This window comes from Sander lucioperca, chromosome 6 (assembly GCF_008315115.2).
Source record: "Sander lucioperca isolate FBNREF2018 chromosome 6, SLUC_FBN_1.2, whole genome shotgun sequence".
Lineage (NCBI taxonomy): Eukaryota > Metazoa > Chordata > Actinopteri > Perciformes > Percidae > Sander > Sander lucioperca.
Window position 1 is genome coordinate 4052843 of NC_050178.1, and position 26826 is coordinate 4079668.

Sequence of the window (26826 nt, forward strand, 5' to 3'; positions counted from 1 at the left end):
CAAATTAAAATGTATTGACTTTTTCTCTCCTTCTGACCACCGGAACAGAATCAGAAACTCATGTGCATGCACCCTTTAACTCTCAAAAACACACTCAATAAAATCTATTATAAGGTAAATTATATCACTGATACAGGTAATGTAATATAAAAAACATTCCCATTGGTCTCTGTTATCTTAATTTTTTTCCCCCCACACCCATGTGGCAAACCCCGGAAATTATTTTGCGTCCTCCAGGTAAAGAACCACTGCTCAATGGCATACTGAAACATGAAAATTATGACTTTATCAGACAAATTACATGTTTGCTTTAACTGAAAATAGCTTTTCAAATACTGTTCGGTCTACAGCAGACATATTTTGTACACAAGACTGATTGTGCATGTTGCAGACTGGTATGGTAACCCAGCAGAACTGAAAGTCATAATTTCTAAAACATGCTTAGCTTGCTTAGGGGTTTAAAATCAAAATATCACATTTACAACTTAATCAAAAATGTTCAGTTTTTCACATTTGCAACTCCATCTCAGCTCCACCACTTGCTTTGTTTTCATTAGCAACAGGTGTAAGAGTGTTGTCTGGATTTAAAGGGCATTGCTCAGGTTGCTTTGCAGTGCTGTGCATCTTGGTTTCAGGGCGGCAAAGCTGCCTGAGGTTCTGTAGAAACAATCATTCACTTCACATTAGACAAAACGTTGATGTGCAGTGCAGGTTTCCCAAACTGGTCAACAGAAACACATAGAAAAGGAGGGAATAAACAACACCAACAGCATTAAGGCTCCTTCACCGCTCCTTGTGTCAAGTTGAGTAATCATGCAGCTGCAACTCGCTGGCAGCACATCTGGCTGGAGGGCTTTGTTAACACATTGCTGTTCCCTTTAAAAGCTTTCATAACTCCTGTATGTATGTAATTGGTCCCTGATGTAAAACAGTACTTGTACTGTTATGCAACAATGTTGGATAGAATATTTTGTTCTTGTATATGTATATTGTTTCAGTGGTTCATCAACTCGTAACAGGGTGTAGGGCACTTCTGCATTTGCTATGCGGCTCTCTACCGGCTACAACCGTACTATGCAAGTTCGCCAGATCAGTTAGCGGATCTGTAGTTTGAATCAGACATAATGGACAATTCCGCTTCCAACCTGTAGAGGGACAGAAGCGGGTAAAGTTCTCTAGTGTTGCTTTAATGGTGCAGTTTATTGTAAGGGACTTAAAGCCTGTGTTATGGTTCTGCGGAGGCTCCATGCAGAGCTTTCGCCATAGCCTACGTAAGTGGCCTGATGTTTATACTTGTGCGCTGGTGTGTGCGTCGAGCTGGCATGTGTGCGTGTGTGTGGGGAGTGGGTGATAGAGCGAGGGAGAAGTGAGAGAGTGACGGCGATTAGCTTCGGAGCGAGTAGCGACTCTAGAGTCATAGTGAGAGAAACAAAGTGTCTCCCCTGTTCTTTCTGACCACGGTGGGAAATCTTTAGCAGGAAAAGTTAACCCTCTCCTTGATTTCATGTTGTTTATGGAGAAGGAGAACCAGGAAAAGAGTCGGAGGAAATGCAACGGTACCAAGCCACGGCCGAACGACGTGCATCGCTGCGACGTGTAGTTAAATTTTTCGAGAGGTGCACGTCAGGCTACGGCGTATGGTCCGGCGTAGACACAGAGCGGTCTGCGGGGGTACGCCGTTGATTCCACGCAGAAGCATAAAATAGCCTTTAGTCCCTATACACAGATTACAAGACAGTCTTATCCTTCTAAGTCATTACGATAAGCAAGAATCAAAACAATGAAACGTAACATAGATTTGTAAATTATTCATTTATAAAAGAAGCTATTATAAATGGCACACAAAGTTGAAAGTGCAAACCATTAAAAACTGTCACTAGCAATGACTCCAGCCTCCCCTCACAACTGAAAAAGTTTGGGTTTAGGGCTGCAACTAACGATTATTTTCATCATCGATCAATGTGCTGATTTATTTCATGATTAATTGTTGGTTCTATGACAAAAATACCCCTTATTTCCCAGAGCTCAAATTGACATATTTAAGATATTCAGTTTATTATCACAAAAGACTACAAAAACGAGCAAATATTTGTATTAGAGGAGCTGGAACCAGTTGGTATATGCCATTTTGGTTTAAAAATACAACTTAAATGATGAATCGAATTTCTGCTGATCAACTATGTGTTAAAGCCCGAGGTCACTTAAGACTTTATTTGTGTTTTCGGAATATTTATCTTTCTTTACTGAGTACATACCTGCCCTATCGTCCCTTTCATCTGAGTAACTTTAAAGATGATCCACAGAGGAACCAGGAGAACACAGAACAGTCCAAGGAACCAACCCAAAGCATAAGCCCAGGTTGGGTAGACGTAGGTATTGTTGAACTTGAGAGGCTTGTATTTCACCACTGAAAAGACAAAGGTACCCTGACAAAAAAAAACAAAAAAACAATTTCAGTAAAAACCAGGTCAGATCAACAACTTTTACCTCCAGTCCAATTATGTCTACTCAGGCCTCGGTGTTGTCAAACATTGTTTATCAAACATTTTCTCCTTGAAGAATGTTATGTTTATTAAATTTCTCTCCATAAACATAACACACATATAATATAATTTACAGGTCTCTAGTGGTGTCTTTTCATTTACACTATAGTACAGCGCCCGTTGAAAATGTGCCTGTTTGGAACGGGCCGATTGCTTGGCCTGTGGTATTGCTGCTTGTAGAATTCTTCAAAACCAAATTGTACCCCAAATTTACTTACAGAAGGACCCCAAACCACTTAATATGCAACTCCACTGTATAGCCTACTACTGACTTACTGATCTACCTGACAGAGAACATTGCCGATTCAGAATGTAATCACAAAATATCACAATGACAATGTGGAGTAATTTCCATACAGGTTTAGTAGCCTGACAGTTAACAGTGACCCGGGGTGAGTCTGATGAAAACTGCTGTGTCAGCCCGGTTCAGCTCTGAGATTTTCTCGCATTGCACAGCGCTGTGAAGGAATAATCTCCGAGATTAGGTTATGTTCTGCCTCTGTTTAGAAGTGGTGAATGTAGGCTACAACTCACAGCAACTAATACTATATAGTGTCTGGCTTTTGTTAGATATTTATTGTTGGCAAATTGCTTTATATTGAGTTCCCTCTTATCGAAATAATAGACACTGAAAAGCGTAGGGCCTTTTTTTCGCCAACCTTATTCCACACAACAGTTGCGATGTCGCGATTTCAGCTATCCGCTCGTGCTCCAGGAAAGTGAAGAAACCCCCCGCTGTTGTAAAGCGTTGTGCATGTGGCGTTTGCATGTGACGTGCAGGTTACCTTCCCCCCAAACATGGACACACACGCATACATACTAGGTATACATACAGATACTTCTCGCTTTATTAGATAGATATGGCCAAAACAATTTTGACTTCCCTGAAACTGAGGTTCTGCAAAGGACTTACAACCCCTGTCCACATACCTTTGGTCTGGGCAGGTTTCTCACAGTTTGGGCTACACTGCAAAATCTTAAATTCTACAGTAGCCTACACAGTTATTTTTAAGAAAATAATATGTTTCTAGCATTGTGACAAAAGTTTGGGGAAGGGTCTTACCTGTTTTAACATGACAATGCCCTTAAACAGTCCTTAAAGAAGTAATTTTCTGAGTTATCTAAGAAAGAACTTGACTGGCCTGCACAGAGTCCTGAGGCTGTTTCCCACAGATAGATTATGACACAGTGACTCTTAGATCTACTCAGACTTAAGATAGACGGCTGTGCATCTTGTTTTCAGGGCGGCAAAGCTGCCTGAGGTTCCGTAGAAACAATCAGTCACTTCACATTAGACAAAACGTTGATGTGCAGTGCAGGTTTCATAAACTGGTCAACCGAAACACAAATAAAAGGAGGGAATTAACAACACCAACAGCATTAAGGCCGGCGACAGACTGGATGCGTGGCGTGAACGTGGCGTTTCTGTTGCGTGTCAGCTGCGTGGCGGCTGCGTGGATTTTTCTATGTCTTTGCACACTAGAAACGTGTCTGACTCAGCGCTGCTGCTGCTAGCCTTGTCTGTACACATGTATGTTTCCCATTTCCCCTGCACTCAAGCAGTAGCCTAGTATACTTCATGTTAAACATAAATATATACTGATTTGATTACAGCAAAAAGTTAGCTGTATTGACAACAAAATAAGCTTATTTGGCTCTTGCTTAGGGTCAATGTAATTCCAATTTAACAAATGCGCGGGATCTAAGGTCTTTTATTTGGGGTCAGACACATTGTCCCAAAAGATGGGACACAGAGGAGGAAATCCCAACAATATCCATCTCACTCCCTCCTCCTTGTTTTGCACAAAGGCAGTTTGAGGTGAAAAGTGAGTGATTGGGAAAGTTGTGAAAAAAAAAATGTGTTTAGTGTTCTGTGAATTGTCAACATATATTTATATAAGTTTCCTAAATTATATGCCAGAAAAAAACACATAGGTGGCTATATATTTCTCTTCCTTCCTCTCTGTATCACCTTACGGTAGGCAATATCTTGAAATACACACATGTTGTAACCCTATCCCTCCAAACAGAGACCAGCCTGTTTGCCCAAATGAAATTCTCAGGAAACTCTTCATAATTCACGTTTTTAAAATCCTCACTTCATTCACTATCTCTTCCTTCTCACTCCCCCACCCTCGTACCACTTATTACTTACTACATATATGATGGAGTGATGAAATTTGAGGACAGAAGAAGACTGATGGAGGAACGTAATTAATTGGGAGACAGTTTGGGACAACATTTCCCACTGTTCCAAGAACCCAAATCACCAGCAGATCCACTTCAACATATGTCATAAGGCATATTGGACGCCTCAGAAGAGATACGTCTCTAAAGTCATTCCTACTCCCTACTGCACGTTCTGCCAACTTGAACAAACTGGAACTTTCCTGCACATGGTCTGGGAGTGTGAACAGGGGTCCGTTTCAGGAAGGAGGTTTAACAAACTCTGAGTCTAACCCTGAACTCTGAGTTGATTTACCCTGAGATGGGAAACTCTGAGTTTTCGGTTCCAGAACAGCTGATTTGAGTTGGTTCAATCAACTCGGAGTAGGTTGACTCAGAGCTAAGCGCGTGCACCACCACAATAAAAAGGCAGGATGAATGGAGCCATGATACTACGATTCACCATGGTAACAACCACAAACAAACTGGTTGGCGGAAATACTCATGCGCACATACAGCGAGTTTGAACATATATTTCGTTAAAAAAGCAACACAGCGGCTGATGTAAAAGAGAGAGAATTGGTGTGGGAGAAAATTGCTGCACGAGTCAATGCATAAGCATTGACAGTGTATTAATTTCATATTTAATCACAGGTAACCTATAATATGGAATGGTATTACACCTATTTCATTTAGGTGCAATCCTGCGGGCAAAAAAGTAAGATACTAATCCCATTCTGAGCCTGCAGCACGATGATTATTAACAGAAATATAATTTATAATCATTTAATTATTTTTAACGTCTCTCACTGGTTTTGTCCAGGGAACACTACAAAAACATTAAAAAAAAACGTTTCAGAGCGAGGCACACTTTTCTGACGGCTCTGCAAACAGTGGCTTTATTAATATGATCCGCATCACCAATGTTGTAAAGAAAACTGCCGTTTGCAAAAAAAAAATAATGTGACACAGAGAATCTGCTGGGATGTAAAAGCATGTCCACGATGGTGGATGTTAATATGAGGACGGATAAGGTATCTACATATCTACTCGACTGTGAAGAAAATACCTCTCAAATCGGTTATCTGGAAATGAAAATACATCTAGTCGGGACTCATATCATCTCCCGACGTAAACTCTCTGTGAACTAGGCCTAATAATACAGCTTTTTCATCAACGGGATTGTTGACAAAAGGACATGCAATGTTTGAGAAAAAAACATTTTATAATCTGCCTAACATAAACCAATATGTTTTTTTATTCATGTAGATAACAAACTGCGCTAAAATGCGCCTGATACAGACTGAATGAATGAATGAGGAAATGAAAGTGCGCTGTGTCAGAGGGAGGAGACTGAGAGAAACTCGAGGTTTCTTGAAGAAAACCTGCTCCCGACCAGGTTAGGTTCACATACTCAGTTACCATAGTAACTGACTCTGAGGTTAAGTTACCTCTCTTTCTGAAACGGGCTGGAGTTACCCCTCTCTCTCAGGTTTGATTAACCTCCCTTTCTGAAACAGAAAACCCAGAGTTCCCCTCATCTCAGGGTTAACAAACTCAGAGTTTTCACTAAACCTGCTTTCTAAAACGGACCCCAGGTGCATGGGTTTTGGAATAAAACAACATCAATAATATCTGATGCGATACGATGTCGAATTCCTACTGACCCGATTGTTTTGTTACTTAATGACTACTCTAAATTACATCTGCTTGGGAGACAGAAGAAAGTTTGGCTAGCCGGCTCAACTGCGACCAAGAAAATGATAACTCAACGCTGGCTAACCCCTCACTTGCTTTGTATAAAACAGTGGTTAGCGTATTTTCTAGACATAGTTATGCTTGAGCTCTCTACAGCAAAGATTAACAAAGCCAAATCATCAACTATAGACCTGTGGAAAGGCGCAGCAGCAGTCCTAATGACCTCAGCATCACAAGAAGTAGAGGAGAGCGACTAGGCAAGGTGTGATTTCTGTTTTTGTTTGTTTGTTTGTTTTGTTTTGTTTTTCTTTTCCTCGAAACCGCGGAGGGTGGGGGGTGGGAGTGGATGATTGTTCTTGTTCAAGTGTGTTTGTATGTTCTGAATGATAATTCATAATTGATAATGATTCTGAAATAATAAAAAAATTGAAGACTGATGGTAAACTTAAAACATCATTGAATTTGTTGCTAGCCAAAGAAGTTAGCCAAAACTGCTTCAATTTTTCTTTGTTCATTGCCATTCTCACAGAAAATACTCACTTTGCCATCTATATTATGCACAATACACCAAACCACATCTTTTTACTATTGACAGGAATTTAAAAAAACATTTAACTCACCATACAAACAGTGGGGGTTATATAAAGCCAGCAATACTTCATCATTGGCCATGGACGATAACCCACCATGTCTTCAATGTTGTCATAGAGACGATCTGCACCTGGTAATCAAAAGGAAAGAAAATAGCCTGTTTCATAGTCAGTTTAATAGTCACCTAAAACTATAGTTAGAACACAAACAAATGCATAATGAGATGTGAATTTATGGGCGATGCTGATAACTCCTGTGCACTGACTCCAAATCACAAATGTATTTTAAGGCAGTTTGTGCCGCTACGCGTGGGTTGCTGCCCAGTTCTATTTTAAATGTACTAAGATGTTGATATGAAATAGCCATTTAAATAAAGGCTTTTATGGGCTTTATTTTTTTGCAAGAAAAGTGCCTTCAACCTTTCTCTTTTCAACTTTTGTGTTCCCCTTCCAAAGAGCACCTTCATGATTTATTTGAACTTCTGAGCACTCCAGACTTATTTTTTTCTAAACTCACAAATGTATTTAAAAGGAAATTTGTGGGATTCAAGAGTAACTATTGTGGATGCTAGTATTACAATTATTATATGTAACCTACTACAGTTGACAACACCACTTTACCATGTCAAATATTTTCTCACACAAAACCCAAACTCCTTTGAGGCAGCATTTACATCCCTGCTGACAGGGGCCATGTGAAGGACATGTTTTGAATGTATTAAGTTCTCTTAGATCTTTTGTGTTCATTCACATCCAAAGAAACAGTGCCAAAAAGATCCCCCCCCCCCTCCTCAAGACAATCAAATGCCCATCAAGCTTAAACAGGAGTGAAAGCTGAGTTTAAAAGAGAACATAGGAATTCAACTGTGGACAAAATATCTTGTTAATCAAAGTACCACAGGAGTGAGGTCAGAAGTGCAGGCCATGTTGTAAAGGCACAACTGCACTAAATGAATGTAAGAAGTCAACACACCCTTATTCAGCAATAAAGAAACTTGTTTAACTCAGACCTAAAATGTGGTTTGTTCATCCATCATTTAGTTCACAGCAGCCCCAGTTTACAGAAACTGACCACTATGCTGCAGCTTGATACAAACTGTAACCCGATTCAATGGGGAAATTGTTTAGACCTTCAAAAACAGTCATGAATGTACTTGAAGACCCAACCAGTCATATTTTCAGCATTTAAATTATGATTTTTGAGACTGATTTTAAGTTGAAGTTGAAAACGTCTGCTGACAGAAACACAGACCTTTTAAAAATTCTTATAATTTGGTCGAAGATCATTTCAATAGGCATAAAAACAAAAAGCGTATCAGTTACTTTGTTTGATTAATGCAGGATAACCATAATGACTCACCATATATCCCTCCGATTGCTATCGATTGACACACTGAAAGAAGGAGAAGATTGTTGCCACTACAAACGTAATGGTCAAAAAGTTGAAGGAAATATAAGCCTCCCTGCAGGCAGATAGAGGGTTGATTGTTACCACACATCAAACACAAAAACAACACAACAATTTTGCTAAATGTTGAGATGCTTAACATTTTTTTCTGCTTAAAAGTTAGATGAGTAAAGCAGTTCAGCGTGCTACAGGTCCAGGGGAGATTGTATTGGCCTCTTTTTGGAGGGTACACCGCCCCGTTTTTATTCATTGTTATGCGAACACACTACAAACATGGACTCTCACCTCTGTGACAAGAAGAAGGCTGAGAAAGAAGCAAACAGAGCAGAGACAAAGCAGCAGCAACTCTCGACGATAAGCTCTTCGAAACACGGTGGGGAACATGTCTGTCACAGACGTCATCAGGCACTCCAGACTCACAAACTGCCAGAGACACTGACCTGTGAGTAAACTGAAATACTTTAAGACAAACAGCTTTTGTCTGCAATCAACAAAGGTGAAATAATACAACTAAATTGTGGATTTATAACTGCTTAATGCAAATGTGTTTTTTATCTCACCTGTGTATCTGCACCCAACAAGATGACCATGATGAAGAAACATATAGCCCATAACTGAGGGAAAGGCATCATGGCAACTGCACGTGGATAGGCAATAAATGCCAAGCCAGGTCCTGTATTCCAATCAATCAATCAATCAATCAATCAATCAATCAATCAATCAATCAATCAATTTGTCATATGAAATCATATAAAATACAATTCCAATATTTGAGAACATGCAGATGAAACTTTTATTTCATAATATAATTAAGATTACTTTTAAGGGACAATATCTATATTATTGTGTAATCATGTAACAAAAGATAAAATACACGCAGTCTGAATTCCAGCTACTACAAATTATCTTTTTTTGTCTTTACAATAAAGTCAATAAAGCTGCAGTTTTATTTAAGTGGGTTGAGCCCAGGAAGAGTGTTAAATTGTCTTAAATGTACGATTAACAGGATAATCAATAACATTCTAACCATTTTCCATGTCCTGTAAAAAAACAAATGCATTATTTGAAATCAACAAACACATTTTCCAAACATGTCAGATTTCTTTTTACATTAAAGATGAATTAATTAAAAGAAACATTTGCCATTTCAAGATCAAATGTGATTTGTTTAATAGCTTGATGAGTTATGATGACCAATGTGCCCTGCAGTACATTATTATGCTGGAAGTTTCCAATTCAAAATGGCTACACATATAGTTAAACCACACTAACACACATTTTGCAGCCAGCAGGCTGCTTATTGGAGCACAAACGAGTGCTAAATTCTCATCCCTGTCTATATAATTGGTTTTAGTCCGAGCACTTTACATAAACAGAGATGTGATCATTAAATATACAGTATGTACTGTAACAGAAGTGGTGTACTGATAGTCTTACCAGAAGCAGCCACTTCAGATATTGGCAGTCCTTGTTCATAGGACATAAAGCCCAAAACTGAAAAGATAGCAAACCCTGCCACAAAGCTTGACCCGCCATTCACCAAACACAGAACAAACGTGTCCCTGAGGAAACAAACAAAAGAAAATCAATTTAGCTAATGAATAACTCTTTGGTAATTTTGTTTTCGGTTTTAAAAACTAATTGTGTAAAAATGTTACAATGAGAAGAAAACAATAGACCATGATAGAGATAATGGTAAAAGTGAACATATTTGGCTGTTACTAGCTTTATACTTTGTTAATATATTGAAATGTATCTATATACGCTGATGATGAGTGAGTCTTTCATTAACTCTGCCTTAATGAAGAGTATGCAGGTTGATACAATGCCTAACTAAATAAAGGCCTTTACTACATTGTACTTTACTCACTCTCTTTCCCCCCCAGTAGCCATATTAAAAAAGACACTGTGGTAGAGAGCAAACATGCTGAAAGCAATACAAAGACTGCATTAGTTCACACCTAGATTGCCCAATATTTCTACAAGCTGAATTTATGCCTGCAGAAAAAGTTGCTAGTATTGCTTAAACTTTGCTTAACTTAACATACTGCAGTAGCTGTAAAAGTAAAGAATATAATTTGAAATCTTCCTCTTATCAATTATCAATCATATTACTGATTGATTGAGCACTTTACTTTTTTCTTTGTAAGTTTTCACAAAATATTGTATCACAACTTTAGGTGCTAAATTAAGCCAGAGGTTAGAATAAATAAACACTAAATTAAAGCTGCAAGCAGCGATGGACGGGCCCTCGCTCCTCTGCGCACGTCGGGGTTACTGGCGGACGCCGCTCCTTGGACCGTGCATTTGCGCGGCACTCAGACACTGCAAATCATCACCAATGAAAAGGAAACTCCCTGCTGAGTTCAATAGCCGTTTTCCGACCAAGTAGTTACAGGAACTTAGTTATAGGAAAAGTCCACTTCTAAGCAGATCTACTAACTACTCTCCCTCAAAACACTGGCCAAGTGGTCATAGATCAATTTGTGCAAGACTGCCTATATTCAAAATCTAAACAGTTCATTTCTCACCTAAAACATTGTCAGAAGTGAATTTAGTGATGAATAAGATGGCAAAAATTGTTAAAATTGTCCTGTTGTTGGTCTGTCTGTACCGGAAACCCAACCCTCGTTGACCTAGGTTCCTATGCTGAAAAGGGAACAGCGAAAAGACCCTGCCCTGAAGTAGGAGCTGAAAGAGTTACAGGAACTACGGCCAGAGGAACTTAAAAATCCCCAAATTTGTCCAGTCGGAACACAAGAAAAAAAGTGTTCTAGGAATTTTATGTTCTAAGAACTGCAAAAATCCCTCCGGTCGGAAAGCGGCTATTGATACCTCACACAAGGGTCTACATCAAACGGGTCATAAGTTATTAAAAGGGGGCGTGGCTACAGCATAGGGGGCGGGCCAAACCATCACCAATGAAGAAGGAACTCTCTGCTGAGTTCAATGACACCTCACACAAGACTCTACCTTAAAGGGTTCAAAAGCCATAAGAGGGAGGCATGGCCTAAGTACATGGGCGTGGTTAAAGTATAGGGGGCGGTTCAGTATCACATGTAGACCACACATTATAAGTTTCATGTAAATCGGATGATGTTTGTTTGTTTGTCTTATTAGTAGGTAGGTAGATAGGGCTTGGGCCCTAAAAATAATCTTAGGCTACATAATTTGTAGTAATGCATTTAAAGAAAAAAGCTGAAGACCAGAGAGCACTTACTTGTAGCAATCATTGTTAAACTGATTGTAACTGCCCAGAGCTGTCAAAGTCCCCTGACAAATCCCAAAAGAGAATAGAACTTGTGCACCTGCATCCATCCAAACCTAGCCAAATGCAAAAACATAAATATCATTAAACTTTCACCACTTAAACTACAGTAAGAGTGGAACATATATCATGAAATGGAAGTATTTTACAGTAGGCTATTTGGACTTCCGGTGGGAGGCAATTAAGCGGGCAGCTTGTATTATGTTGAATGTTCGACTTTATTACTTACTTGAGGGTCCACCAACCTTGCCAGGTCAGGATACAGGTAGAAAGCTATGCCATCAATAGCTCCTGGTAAAGTGAGTCCACGAGCCAACAGAACCACCAGCATCAAATAGGGGAAAGTGGCTGTAAAGTAAACTACCTGTGACAACAACAGACAAATGCAGGTTTTAGCTTTTAATGTGGTTTTAAATCACAATTGATTATTGGAATTTGACAAGAAGCTGCAACAGAACAGCTACATAACAGGCATGAGTCACATAAAAAAAGAAGTAAATATAAATGGGGACCTTTGTGAAATATTTTTTCCTAAATGTGCAACTGACACAATATGACATACTGTATGCCTAAAATCTCTACCTGTTATGCTTTAGTTGTCTGTTCAAAGGAGGACACCAAACCAACAGAAATCCTGGATTTATACTGATATATAAACTATATCATAAGTCTGTACAGTTTGCCCTTATTTAGGTTTTTCCTTTAATTTGTAACTCCTATGCAGTTGTGATTGTTCTGATTGGTCTGCTTGTGTTTTCTGATACATGTTTGGTGCTGGTAGAGTTTGTTGCGAAGTTATGGTTATGGACGGTGACGACAACATGGAGCGAATTTGCAGTGTAAATTTTTTTGCTTTAATTGTTGCCCAGCGTGAATGAGAGGATTACTTAAGTTATACTGTAATGAATCCACACCACTGTGCGCCGGGCTTTGAAGCAAATTGAACATACCGACCAAACAGCGGAATTGCAACTCCCGGCCTGTCATGTGATGCCCTCTTGCCCAAAAAGAGTTTTTACCATAGACTTAAATGGCGAAAGACATGTCTGTAAATCAGTGGATACATGTTTCACTATCAGAATTTGATCCATTCGGTCCGATACCATTTGGAAAGTCACACCATTAAATAATTTTATCCCCATTCAAGTAAATGCTAAACCAGAAGTAGCCGGTTAAGCCGGCGGATAGTACGACTGCTCTATGGGCCGCACAGTCCGGAAGCAGTGCCAATTATCCAGGTAATTTTTGGCTCTGTGATGGCTTCATTCAACTCTCATGGGAATGAACGGGGCTCCGCCTCGAACACATGGATGTACGCTGTAGCCAGTTCTTATTGTACATCCATGGTTGATTCATAGACTGTATAAGTGAAGCCAAAACATCTCAGCTGGTTGCAGTATAGGTCGTAAATCTTATTATGTTATGTCATGCTATAAAAAAGGGGTGAAACTTCATGATGGACAGCAGCTGTGAGTAGTCATGTTTCCATCAATTCCATCCAATTTCCATAAAAAAAAGTGTTGATGGAAACGGCAAAATTTGAAAAAACGTCCTTAAATTTGCAAAAAAGTTTTTACTCTCGCTTGAGGTGGTTTTTGCCTTTTTCAAAAAAAGAGTTAATGCGTAAAAATGGGAGATGGAAACAGCTTTGCCGAATAAGTTGTGACGTAGCGAACATGACTTTAGTTCCGGTGTTGCACCGAAATCTGTGACCCGTCGTGATCTGTGTCCCTCCTGTTAAAAGCGTAGCGCCCCCCTCAGTGGTTAAGGTTAGGGACAAGGGTTTGGTTCAGGTTGTGGTAGGGGGACACTGATCTCGATGGGTCACAGATTTCGGTGTAACACCGGTATCCATTGGATGGGGGAAGGATCGGGATATGGATTCCATCCAGTGCGGCGTGCACTTGTGGCACAAGGTGCGTAGTGGAGTTGCGGTGCGCTATAGGCTGTGCCACAGCCACGTCGGGTAAATTGACGAATTGGTTCAACAGCTTGAATCCTATGGCCCTGCACACAGCGTATACACAGCGGTGAACGGTTGTCTCGCTGACACCAAATGTCTCTGCCACAACCCTGTATTCTGCACAGGCGGCCAACTTGTACAATGCTACCTCTCTCCATTTAGCCAAAGAACTCAGAACTTAGAATTTAGCAAGCTGGTTTGCAATCTACAACCATGCGTAACGTCACTTTGCGTAGTCTAGTTCTTTCGCTCTAAACCAGTTGATGGAAACGCTTCTAATTCGCATTTTCTTTTTACTTTCTTTTTTGCAACATTTTAAAAGTTCGCTTAAAATTCGCTTGACAATTAGATGGAAACATGACTAGTGACTCGCGATTAGTCGAGTGGGTGTATAGGTGGGACTTTGATACCGCGGCTCCACCGCCCGATTACTACTGCACAGACTTTTGCTCCACAATTAAAAGATAGCATCGCCCGTATCTGGGATATTTTGGCCTGGCTTTTTGTACAGTGAGATGAAGTGGAGATGTGACATCCATCTTTAAATACAGTCTGTGATGTTGCTGCGACAGTTGACAAGTCAGAACAGAAAATCAATGGGCCTCATGCAAAGACCATTAATACAAACCGATTTGTTATGGCGCGTACGAATGTTTTAAGAAAATATGTGACATTCACCATTTTTTTTTATTTTTCATACTTAGAAAATTCATGAACTAACTTAAAATGTAACTGTAATAAAACCTAAAATTAGAATTACCACCTTGCAGTTGTATACAACTAGTCAAGAAGGGTTTATCTCTTATTTTACATCTCTTTATATACAGTCTGTGTTATACATCCATGGTCTAGTTGCAGAGCTCCAGGTTCGGACCCATCTCAATTGGAATTCCAAAAATTCCGCCATCCTACACTGGTTACAGAAAATGAGCCATACAAAGTTATCCCTCATCTGGCGATAGCAATTTGCTATCCTACGTTGTGACAAGTGTGACAAGAGTGTGTGGATGAAGGATTAAGTCTAAATATTACTCATGTAGTGGCTATTTAGTTAGTTAGCTAGCTAGCCTGCTCATTCCCACCATTCCACCCTGCTTTAATGCTACTATGGTTAGAAAAAAATTAGCCGAACAGCAGGCTACGGCAGCGCTAACGGCATTAATACTTTAATAGTTTGATGATCCCATGCAGTCTGGGCAGTCCAATATCTGGGGGTTTGCGCCTGGCTTTTTCTTTGTCAGACCTTTCTTTCAAAATATTTGCAAATAAAAAAAATAAAAAACGTAACTGACATAAAGTGAATAAACGTTACAAAACGTAACGTCAATAAAACGTAAATACATGAATTTGTCGAGGAACATATATCTGCCCAAATCACGTCAGATATTTATAATAATAAAAACACGACTCCCGTGATCCCTTGCATATTCACAACATCATCAATTCCAGCGTCTTTAGTTTTAATTCAATTTTAATATGTTATTGATTGAGAGACCCCTTGCAGTTATTTTCCACTATGGGTCCTGTGGATGGAGATGGGTCCCAGTGCCAGAAGTGGCCCCGATCCTGAAAGCCTAAGCCACAACCTAATGATATAACAGCACTCCCTCTTGTGTGATATTTCCTAAATAAAAGAAACACACAAACGCCAATGTAATCTTCTAAAAAAAGACTTGTACCTTTCCTGTGGATCTCACTCCTTTCCAAACACAGAAGTAGCACAGGATCCATGCCAGTAAGAGACACAAGACCAACTCCCACCTCAGGCTACCAATCTCCTCAATTCCTTGAGATATACCCAGCACTCGTCTCCTGAAAAGAAACACATAATATTGTCAAAACAGGGGCAGTAAAACAGTTTTGGAGACAAAAACAAGATTACTAATAATGTTCATAAAATAATAAAAAAGGTTATTATGATAGTGAAGAATGATCAAATGTGACTGATCACACAGTGTTATTACTACATTGCACCAGATTCATGTTGAAAATTAGCAAATACCTTTGGCCTTGCAGAAGTAGAATTTCATTTCCAGGTGGAAATTAGTAATATTAAAGATATTTCTGGCAACACTTGAAAACAATAATGCAACTTAAGATAAGATAAGATAAACTTTATTGTCCCGAAGGAAATTTGTCTTGGGCAAAGAGAAGCGCTGGCAACAGCTGCATAAACACACATACACCAGACATTAACAGAGTAAGTACATAATAATATATAACAAGACAACAATGTGCTCTAGGACGAGAAAAGAATAAATAAGATCAATCAATACGGGATATTCCCAAACAAGGGAATCAAAACTAATTAATTAACATTAGTGATGCCCTGTACACATATCAGCCATGTACAACCACATAAAAAAATGTGTTTAATGTTCTATTATATTTGTATCTGGCTTGTGTATGAATTCATGTTCAGCTGTGACATGGAAGGAAGATTGATGAGTGTTTGTTTTTTTGTCTCTGTGTAACTGGCCAGCAAGTGTAGCGTCTTGGTCTGTTTCTCAAACAGTACTTGACTAAAGTCAACCTTTAAGTCAACCATTTATCATGGCCAAATGGTTTGGGGAAAGGAGCTCCTCCTGTATGAACTCAAAAAGCTGTCCCTGTGGTGTATTTACTGTCAAATGGCAGTTGTTTTTATCATCTAACCCTACATTCACAGTGTACTGAATGTTCTGCGTGTTATCTATTGAGAAAGGTTGACCATGATTTAGCAAAAGCAATGTGAGACACACCCTTTTTTATGTCTTTGCTGCCAAATGAATTTGTATGTAACTGACAAATTCTGTGTAGATTAAAAGTTGTGGCTGTATCAGGTGCTTCATATAATATAGTGAAGTTTCGAAATTTGGAACTTTGTACAAGAAGAAGTAGACTTTTTTTTAAACGAAAAGCCTAACATTTATTGCCTGCTAACCATGAATGTCTGTACAAAATTTCTTTGACTTACAGTTTTAATAAGTGTGTTGCCATTTTGACTGATGGCAGCACTAGAGGGATTGTTTTAAATGTGCAAACAGGTAGCCTACTGAGAAATAATGAGCAATTATGGGCTAAGCAACATGCAGCTCACCAGTGACTAGCGTTTGTATTATGTGACCCATTGGTCCTACAGGCTGCTATTAGACCCTCTTTACAGAAGAGGAACAACAAAGATAAACACACAAACACGACAGGGTGCCAATGCACCTTTAGTGTTTAGCCTCCTAATAATGTGACATCTGCTGTAAAGGAAGGCAGGTGTGAATTACACTTACTCCCAGAATTCTGTTGCAGGCGTTGTTGCGTTTGCTGTCCAATTGGATGACGCATTTGTTTTATCAAATTCAACACAAGACTCTGAGAAAAAAACAGGATATGTTTTAATCTGTCATAGTGTAGATAAATATTTGAAAACAAACATAACAACAGATACAGTTTAAACTCAACAAATAAAAAATAATCCTCAACCCTTTTTTAGTAATTTGAGATGTAAAGGACCCTCTGCTGTGGCAAGAAGAAATTTCTTAAAACCCACATGCGCAGTTATCACGAAGATTCTGACATTCACTAATGTTTTCTTATTTGAGATTTCTTACATTACATTAATAGTTCTTAATAACTATTTTCATTATTAAACAAAGCATTATGGTCTTTTAAGATATGTAAACACTACACTAACAATTCACATCAATTATGTTAATTGGGAACATGCCATCCAATAATAAGTGATTGATCACACTACTAATAGCTCCAAAGTCAGCCTATTTCTGCACCCGAGGTCTACTCGCACAATGGCATATTTACTGCTGCTCCAAGATGATGCTGATTTTGCCCTGAGGAGGGAACGCATCTTCCAGGACCATGTAGATTTATTTGCAGAGAGTGAAACGCTACTAAATATGACAGCTTGTTTGGCATTCACTTCCTGCACAAGTTCCTCCACTTCAGAACTATTGAAGTTTTTTTTTTACATTTGGAGTCCAGGGCTCTACCCTCTTTAGGCTCGTTTGGGCATTCTTGACTTAATTCTCTCAACCTTTTTTTCAATTTCTGTGTGTGCACACGGCCCTGGAGGCTCATGCCCTTTTATGTGGATTGGCATGGTGTTTACCTATGCTAATTAGGATCAACTGGTATGCACTTTAGATTTACGAAGACAATGGGATTCATCATTAAAAGAACACAGGTGTGAACAATTCTGCGGTTTAAGGACATGTCATGAATCAAACGTAGACTTTTCTCGGTCAAATTTCTTGTGTGTGTACACATACTTGGCCAATAAAGGTGATTCTGATTCTGATCTATGAGCTACAAGGCTGCTGTGAAAACAATCACTTGATCAATCAGTCAATCAATCAATCAATTAAGCAATTTTTTTTATAAATTCTGGTATTTCTATTTACATTCAAATCCAAGATTGTGGGTGTTTCTCTATAGCTGCTGTTATGAACATAGAGGTAAAAGAAATGTGATGAGGAACGTGTAGACACAGATGTCTGTCATGCACGTAGTTCATATCTGTATCTGCATGACTACCTGTGTTCCAGGAGTTCCTGCAGCTGGCCCATGGGACCTCAGCGCTGAAGGACGAGAAGAGGTAGAAGAAGGCCCATGCCTGGATGACGATGTACGACACGGCAGCATATGCAATCACGACCTGGGTAGCGTAACCAATCCCTGAGGAGACAGACAAGGTGTGGTCAAATAATACATCATATACTGTAGCATATATAACATCTGTATTCCTTAAAAAATAATGTTATTTTTAGTTCTGTCTGGGTATGTTGATTGGTAATGTGACCAATCAATTCACAATCTGATTGGAGGTGATGAATTTCTTCCCACTCTGCAGGCCGGCAGAACTGCCACGATCAGAGTGAATTGACCAGTGACCTGTCTGTCTGTGATCATGTTAATGCGAGGCAAAGAGACTTCCAGAAAAAGAAACAGAGTGAGAGCTGCATCACAGAGGCAAATGCTGCCAATCTGTCTTCAGTCATCCAGATCGATTTGTTTTCTGTTTTCTGCATGTTAAATGATAAGTCTGGTGATATTTTATATTTTTCTTGTTGTCAACAAATTCCATTAAAAGATCAAAACCAGCAATGAATTAAAACAACAAGTGGTGCTTGATCTTATTCCTCTGTGCCATAAACCTCCATTGTTGTCCAAAAACTATTAAAAACACATCAATGAGCCACACTGTTGCTCTGGGCGACATTTAATTTATTTTGATAAACATGTGTGAGCCCCAAATGTGTACTGATGTGTATCTGAAAATAGCCCCCAAGAAATGCATTTTTTTTTGCTAAATATGGAAGTGCCAAGCTGTTTTAGGAAATTATTGAGCCTTTTTGGAAAATTAAATTATATATTTGTGACCTGCTTTTAATGTTTTTTTGCGCCACGGACAGGGTAGTGTAATCTGGTATTAAAACATTGTGGTATTACAATATAAGCTGTATAACTTTTAAAGTTTATGAAAAAGTTAGCTTCTACATTGTAAATAGTGGAGATGTCTCTCTGTGCTCTCTTATGTGAGTGCGCTGCCAGTTTCAAGGTCACAATATGTGTGTGTTTTCTCATGTGTGTGTAGTCCTATGTTTATATTCTTGTAGTGGTGGAGAGGCCACAGTGAGTGAGGCAGTGTGAGGCTCAGGCATGGTGTCTACTTCTACATAGGTAGACGCTACTACTAGGAGGTGCAGGTGGGCGATGAGGTAATGCAGAAAGTTGCAGATTCAGCAGAACCTGGCCCAAGGTGTTGGACCCTTTACCGCACAACAGTGGGAAAGTCAGAGTGTAGTGAGAGACTTATTGACAGCTTATATAACCATTCTTGAGCACTGGTGTGGGACAAAATGCTGTAGATCTAGTCTGGCAATGTACTGTATATAATCTGTGGACTAGCGCTACAGCCATAGAAATAGAATGTAGTAGAAGGGACTGTGAAAAGGCTGCCTTTCTCCCTTTTCACTAGGCCCTGTTCCCAACATTAAGACTGTTTGGTGTCTGCTTAACTGTTAATTTCACTGTAATTTTGTGGGTTATTGTTTTAGTTTGTTACTTTATTATTTGACATAGGCCTGTTTGCAGGTTTTGTGGGTTCATAGTGTTTTCTATGGTTCTGCCTGTGATGTGGGTGGTAGCTCAGCTGCTCACCAGCTTAATCAAGAAGAGTGGATACAGGTTTGCCTCATGAGGTCTTTTCTGAAGGGAAGGGCTGGGCAATCCTAAGGTGAAAAACAATGGGTAAGATAGTTCTGCAGTAAATGACATGTTTATAATATTTGGGGTGCCTATTGCAGTGGGTACACATATATGTATAAATAATAATGTTAGCAGTAATGGATCTATGCAATTGTAATGATGTTTTGAGAAACTTCAGTGTTAATGTTTGCTCAGGTTAGCTCACGCTATAATCACCTGTGTAGGTGGTATGGTCCAATTAGGTGGGGGGGGCTGAATTAAAAGAGCATCAAGAGAAGAAAGGAAGGTTGGCAGCTTGCTGTGAGGTGACCGTTTTGTTTGTTTGCTGTTTTTTTTGCCTCAGTTTAATATTCTGTTTTTGTATTTTGGTTTGAGTATGTTTTGGTGGTGTTTTTGTTAATAAATACACGCATTGAGACTTGAAAAGCCTCCTCTCCGGTCGTCATTCATAACAGGGACATTGAACCGTTTACCGTGGTCATTTGACTAGTTCAAGATAAAATGGATGATTGTTGTTAGCTCACACATCAGTGGAGCAAATTATATATAAAGCAATTAAATCCAGCAAGCCTCAATTCTTCTTTAGCAGCAAGGCAATGGACATAGTGCAAAAAAGACGCCTCTCCATGCCTCGTACTACTCCACTGCTCGTTTGTCACAAAACCTTTGCAATGGCGATGGTACACAAAGAAATGGCCACCGCTCTGACCATCCTGCTATGTTCATTTGAATGGGAATGTCTGTTCTGTTCTCATTCTATTTCTATGTCTATAGTCTTCTGTCACTTTGGTTGACACCAACAGCTCATATAACCATCATTCCTGAGCTAGGAGACAGAATGTTCATAACAAAATGTTATGCATTCATCAATCACCTTGTCATGTAAGCCCAATTTGGTGTGAGTTATTGGTATCTAACCATCAGGGGGAAATTAATACCAATACCTATTAGAATGGGTGGGAATGAAGATTTGAACACTTTGTTATACGTCCAGTATATCTTTATATAGATATACACACATTTTTGGGAGCACTCCAGAGTCTGTACTCTTCTTTGGGGCACATAAGATCAGATATGGAACCACGTGGGGAATGCCAAGCAGTTGAAGCAGCAACAGACACGCCCCTGTGTGCACAGTGTCATTCAGGTTGTGAAAAAGGTTGTTCTTTATCTGTACAATGGACAAAAGACCTTTTTCACAGACATTTTGATGTGTCATAGTAGGAAAAGCACAGGTGAAATTGATTACATTAACAATGGCTCAGTTCCATTAAGTGTTCCAGAAAACTATTCCAATGAGCCAGCATGCACAATACCAGGATCGTAAGTGAATGCGGCTATCATTAGTCGTAAAATATACCTATGCTTATCCTACAATGACAAGTCAGTCTGCCTCAATTCTGTACGGAGCCTCTATTAAAACAAGTGGAAGAAAAGCAGAAGAAAAAATGCCCAAACTGGTATGGTACATTATGACATTACTTATTTTCTATCATTTAAAATGGTATACTTTATATACATATGTACTGAGCTATGCCTAAACTTGGCTGATACATATGAGCTTGATCACCATATTACACCTACTAAACATTGGGATAGCATATTCATTATGTTCCAGGGCTTAAGGAATATAGCTGTTTTTACATTACGTTACAAGTGTCTTGCTCAGGGACACATTGGTTGATGTATCGCAGTGGGAATCGAACCATTAATACATATGTCTCTCCTGAAGACACTCAGGCTTCATTTACATTGCTATGGTTAACCTTCAAATGTGGGTACAGTTTCATACTGTTATTAATTTGAGAAATACATTATCATACCTATTTACATATTTATGTTTGTGTCACAAATGTTTTGAATTAGCTAAATTAATAACTGCTTTTATGTATCTTTAAAGTTAAGATATATCCATCTGTGAATTACATTAGATGTTATGTACTGTACATGTGCATTCAGCATTTGCATGTACACATTGGAGAAAAGAGAAAGAAAAGTTTAGCCCTGTGATGCTTTTCCTTTAATAATTTATTTTTTATACATAATACACAAATGCAATTTGTAAGAACAAAGAAATATCTCTACACACTAGGTGCTACTGGTGCACTAGTGATGCAAATCTGTGTAACACACTGACCTTCAAACAAGGGGCAGAAGTGCCTCCAGCAGGTGATACATCCTTGAGAAGTGAACTGTCCCATGGCAGTCTCCAGAAGAAACATTGGGATACCACAAGAGAGCAGAAACAAGACGTATGGAACCAGAAATGCACCTGAGAGAAACATAACAAACATATCAAAATATTGTTTCCTCTTTAAATATAATAAAGAGCCACATCACATCATTCCTGTTTGTTTCTAAGCACGGAGCATTTGAAATCTAGTGAAAAGGGCTGTAAACACAGTGTTTTTGCTTACCTCCCCCATTTTTGTAGCATAAATAAGGGAACCTCCAGAGGTTTCCCAGTCCAACCAGGGTTCCAGCTACAGCCAGCAGAAATTCCACCTTGTTCGCCCACTGGCCTCGATCCAACAGCTGAGTCTTCTTCACCAGACACTTATCCTGACTGGGCATCTCAAGGCTGTTTCTTTTAATTAACTCTCTTGACATGTTAAGGAACAGTAGCAGATTAGTTACAAATACAATGAAGTCAGAATTGAAATGTCCTTTTGCCCTCTCCACATTTATAGGACAAAAACTGTGAGACAAAACTACTCAGCTGATTGTTTGGCAATGTTCATAGGCTTTGTTTATTTGTTGAATTTAAGCTTGCAGGATTATCAGGAATGGAAAGTTTTCACCAGCAAGTGTTTATCAGAAAACTGCACTTATTGGAGCACATTTAAGAATTAAAGTTTTGCATTTAGCAACCCAGTGTAAAACAAAAACACAGTGAGGTACTTACCCCTCCATCACAAAGCCCCCTCCCTTATGAGACCTTACAGCAACAGCAAACTGATCAGTATTCCTCTCAGCTGGGTTCACCGCAGGATCTCTATAACATGTCACAAGGAGACCTAGAGTGAGAAACGTGGTTTTCTTTGGCTCCTCTATGACGTATTTTTTGTCGAAAGTGTTTGGCTCTGACAAAGTTCCAAGGTATACCACTTTTGTGCTGTATTTTTCCACTGAGGCAGGGGCAGTTTGAGTGAGATTAGCACAGTTGCTTGCAACTAAACCAAATCAACTGATCTGTCTGTTGTGTCAGAGGCTGCACACAGCCTGCAGTTATCTGCCAATTGGGAATTTGTAGCTTTGGGGTATAATTAATTAAAATACTAACGGAAGAGGATTAGGGCCACATGTGAAAAATGTATTTGAGTTCTGAGTTTAAAGACAGAATTCTGAGAAAAAGGTCAGAATTCTGACTATAATACGTTAGGCCGGCATACACGGGTATTTTGCTAAACGTCAAGGCCACGCCCCCTTTTGGGGGACAGAAAACAGACGATCCCATTGAAGTCAATGCAATTTGATGTGTGTTAGGATCATAATTTAGACAAATGCGTATGGATTTATTTCTTGTTAAACAAATGTTTGTTTTATACACGTCTAATGTTTATTTTGTGACCTTGCCTGAACCTGAGCGTTCACGATACCTTAATAAATTAAGTTTGATCGCCGTCATGTCCCCTCAGTCTTCCCCCGTATCAGTGGATCAATGACCCAACATGGTGGCCGCATGCTGCTTATGTGGAAATGCATATCTGATTAAATCACTATTGTTAGGCTGAGTGTCGTCTGTAATCAATCAACCTGTTATTAATGACCAACTGTTCGATGTATAGGCTGACATTTAGTTGGAGATGACAGTCTGATCCTGCTATAACTGTTAGCAGCCTCCTCGCTAACATTAGCTATCCATCAGTAGAAACTGTCACCAGCATCATTTACCACACTGAGAATATTCACGGATCGTATGAGCCTCATATATCAGTGTGAAAGTCTTGATTAACCCGCTACACAACAGCTTTTTTTAAAACGGTTTGTTTAAAGTTAAAGTTGGGAGCGATGTTAAACTTCCACTGTTGTTTTCGCTGTTGTCGTCTATGGGGAACACGTGATTGTTATCCCCAAGAAAGGGGCGTGGTGATGAGCCCTTCCCTTGGATAATATCTCAGAATTCTATCTTTAATCTCAGAATTCAGATTTTTTTTTTAAAGTCTAAAAAAAGAATTCTGACTTTAAAGCTTTAGTGCGTAACATTTTTATAATAATGAACATCCATTACATTCAAGCCATTGCCAAATGAGTTGATACAAAGCTAATTAAAGATGCAGTAGGTAAGACTTATAAAACTAACCTTCTGTCATATTTGCTGAAACTGCCCCTATGTTTGAGTAGGACTACATGAAGCAGGTAATTTGAAAAAAAAATCCAGCTCCTCTGGCACCACCTACAGCCTGTAGTGTGATTTGCAAAAATTCACAGCTCCCTGTTCAGATCCTCCAATCAGGGCCAGGGGGGTGTCTAACTGCGTGTCAATCACTGCTCATGCACACCATTCATTCTCCCTTGTGGGGGGAGGGGCTTAGAAGACCATTTGGGCTTTAGCAGAAAGGGGGTGAGGGACTGAGAAGTTGTCGATGTTCAAATTCTTTGGCTAAGTCCTGGATCTTTACAATCCTACCTACAGCACCTTTAAAGGCCCAGTGTGTAACGTGTTTATTTGTTCATTCTCAAAATGTGTGTTGCCAGTTCACAAACTTGTCCTTTTCATGAATATTTACCACCACCATCAATTCCAAGTATTCCTATTGGCTTGAAATTTTACATTTGCGTTTGCATGAACTGGGTTAGACGCTCCATATTCATGCGCCATCTTGAAATACGTTAGCCAGTTAGGGACATACAGGACATACTGCTCCGCCTTTCGCGTTTTCGCCATCACATGATAAACTCACAGGTGCTGCTAATGCTGCTAATGGGTATCGTCGCTTGCCAGCAAATTTCGCTTCCCGGCCCCGGCAAGTTTGAAGAAGGAAACATAGAGGACCACACGTATTCAAAATCCAAATTTCAGGAACAGGAGTCTTCTTCACCCAGAAAAAGAAAAAGTATATTGAAAAGAGCAAGAGACCAGCATCATCAGAAAAAAGCGCGAAGGCTACCATAGCTGTAATACGTACTTTCAACTGCATGGTGCGAGAGAGTTGATTGCGATAAATGATCTCAACGCTAGATGGGAGAAATTCCTACACATTGGACCTTTAAGACTATCAGCTCCACACAACTCTCTGTGTCCTCCTTGGCCACTAGCAACTGCGTGGAGGAGGGGGGAGGGGCGGTGCGCGATCACTGAAGGCTTGTATCATGTGGAGGCGCCGACAGTTTTGTTGTCATTACTTGAATTAATAAGACAGAAACTACGCACTATAGCTTTAATCTCAGAATTCTGACTTTTTTTAAAGTCTAAAATTTAAGTCAGAATTCTTAGAATAAAGTCAAAATTCTGACTTTTTTTCTCAGAATTCTGACTTTTTCATGTGGCCCTAATCCTCTTCCGTACATGTTCATACTGTATTGCATCTTATTGCTTAGTTACATGTAAGCTCTTAAATATTCTTTTCATTCATTATTACTTTGTATTTTCATCTTTATGATATCTGATTAACTATACTTTTCTATTTTACCTTAATCCCACAGATTATATATTATATTTCACTGACTTCCTTCTTCTAGTTTTTATAGTCATTAACTACTGTACTTCTCCTGCTACTGGGACACTTAAATTTACCACCGTGGCATCAATAAAGTTTATCTTATCTCAGCGTTATAAATAACATCTGGAATGTGTGAATAAAATGTGTATACACCTTTTCAGTGGTTGACTATAATTTGATGCGTTTAAACAAAATTAAACGTGATACATTTAATTTATATATTGACTCATCTACATGACTGAAAAATCTGAATGTAAATATCTTGATGCCTTAAGGAAATACAGTAATACAAACACATAAACAGAGTTATCAAATATGATGACTAATTACTGCAATTTAAGTTTAAGATGGCTTATCTACAATTCAGAAGCAACCAAAAAAATCTTTGCTTCTTAAAGCTATAGTGCGTAGTTTCTGTCTCCCCCATGATGAATTCCAAATAATGACAACAACACTGTTAGTGCATCCACATGATACAAGCCTTCGGTGACCGCGCACCACCCTTCCTCCACGCAGTTTTCAATGATCATATTTCAGGCACGTTTGGTGGTGAGACAGAAATCCATCACTCAAATGTCAAGCTGTAGCAGGAGTTTCATGTCGTCACGTGCAGTCTTTCTACCTGTGTTCTGTTAGAACAAAATGAATTATTCAGCGCTTTAGTTAAGATAGAACCCTGCAGACTTAACATTAGTGATGCAAAGTAGAGTAGAAACAATAGAAACAATAAAAGCTCTGCTTTATTTGTGAGGCTCCTCTTTTGACACAATAAATCAATGACCATAAAACAAGACAGATACAAACACAAGACAAGACAGCTACTATTTAAGGCATATATTTACAGTTTGCTGTAAATCTCTAGAGCTAACAAGGACCATGCTCTCTGTACATCAAATTATTAAAATTGTTAACACACTGGCAGATACTAATTACATGCTCAAAGGAAGTTAAAATTTAGCTGCAAAAAATTGTTGAGTAAAATCTCGATTTAATTTCTGGTTTGACCAAAAATGGGAAACATGACTATGTCCACTTGGATAATAAGTCATATATTCTGTTGAGCTACAGACAGCTGTACATATTCTGAACAAAAAGGCAATCTACTTTGAATGGTTCACACAGTTATTTCTGTCCTCAGGGTAGAGACATCCCTCGCACAGTGCAGTTATTCTCAGCTGCTGGACTGGAGGATGAATGATTATTCACACGGCTTGAGTATCGTACTACACACATTTAAACAGGCCCGTTTCACGTCTCTCTTCAATGTTTCTTCAGAAAATAATAAATAGACCAGAGCAAACAAAGCATTTCACCTCCAAAATGATTAGG

At 39.1% G+C, this 26826-nt stretch overlaps 1 protein-coding gene across 4 annotated transcripts; it reads right to left on the reverse strand.

Annotated features, from left to right (window-relative positions):
• slc6a11a (solute carrier family 6 member 11a) lies at positions 1-22971 on the reverse strand. 4 transcript variants are annotated; one of them, XM_031287531.2, is made up of 15 exons: positions 22740-22971; positions 22252-22436; positions 21972-22106; positions 18161-18301; positions 16900-16981; positions 15316-15448; positions 11903-12037; positions 11626-11729; positions 9843-9967; positions 8966-9078; positions 8691-8864; positions 8358-8460; positions 7028-7128; positions 2256-2426; positions 1-657 (listed from the first exon to the last, which is right to left on the reverse strand). In XM_031287531.2, exons 1-15 carry the CDS (start codon positions 22745-22747, stop codon positions 508-510), a joined length of 1860 nt encoding a protein of 619 aa, XP_031143391.1. In that variant the 5' UTR covers positions 22748-22971; the 3' UTR covers positions 1-507. The 4 variants fall into 4 exon arrangements, 3 of the variants coding, with proteins under 3 accessions (XP_031143391.1, XP_031143389.1, XP_031143388.1); XM_031287529.2 differs by having other exon boundaries at positions 22252-22400; positions 22740-22830; XM_031287528.2 differs by lacking the exon at positions 22740-22971 and having other exon boundaries at positions 8691-8828; positions 22252-22730.
• Between the last annotated feature and the right edge of the window lie 3855 nt (positions 22972-26826).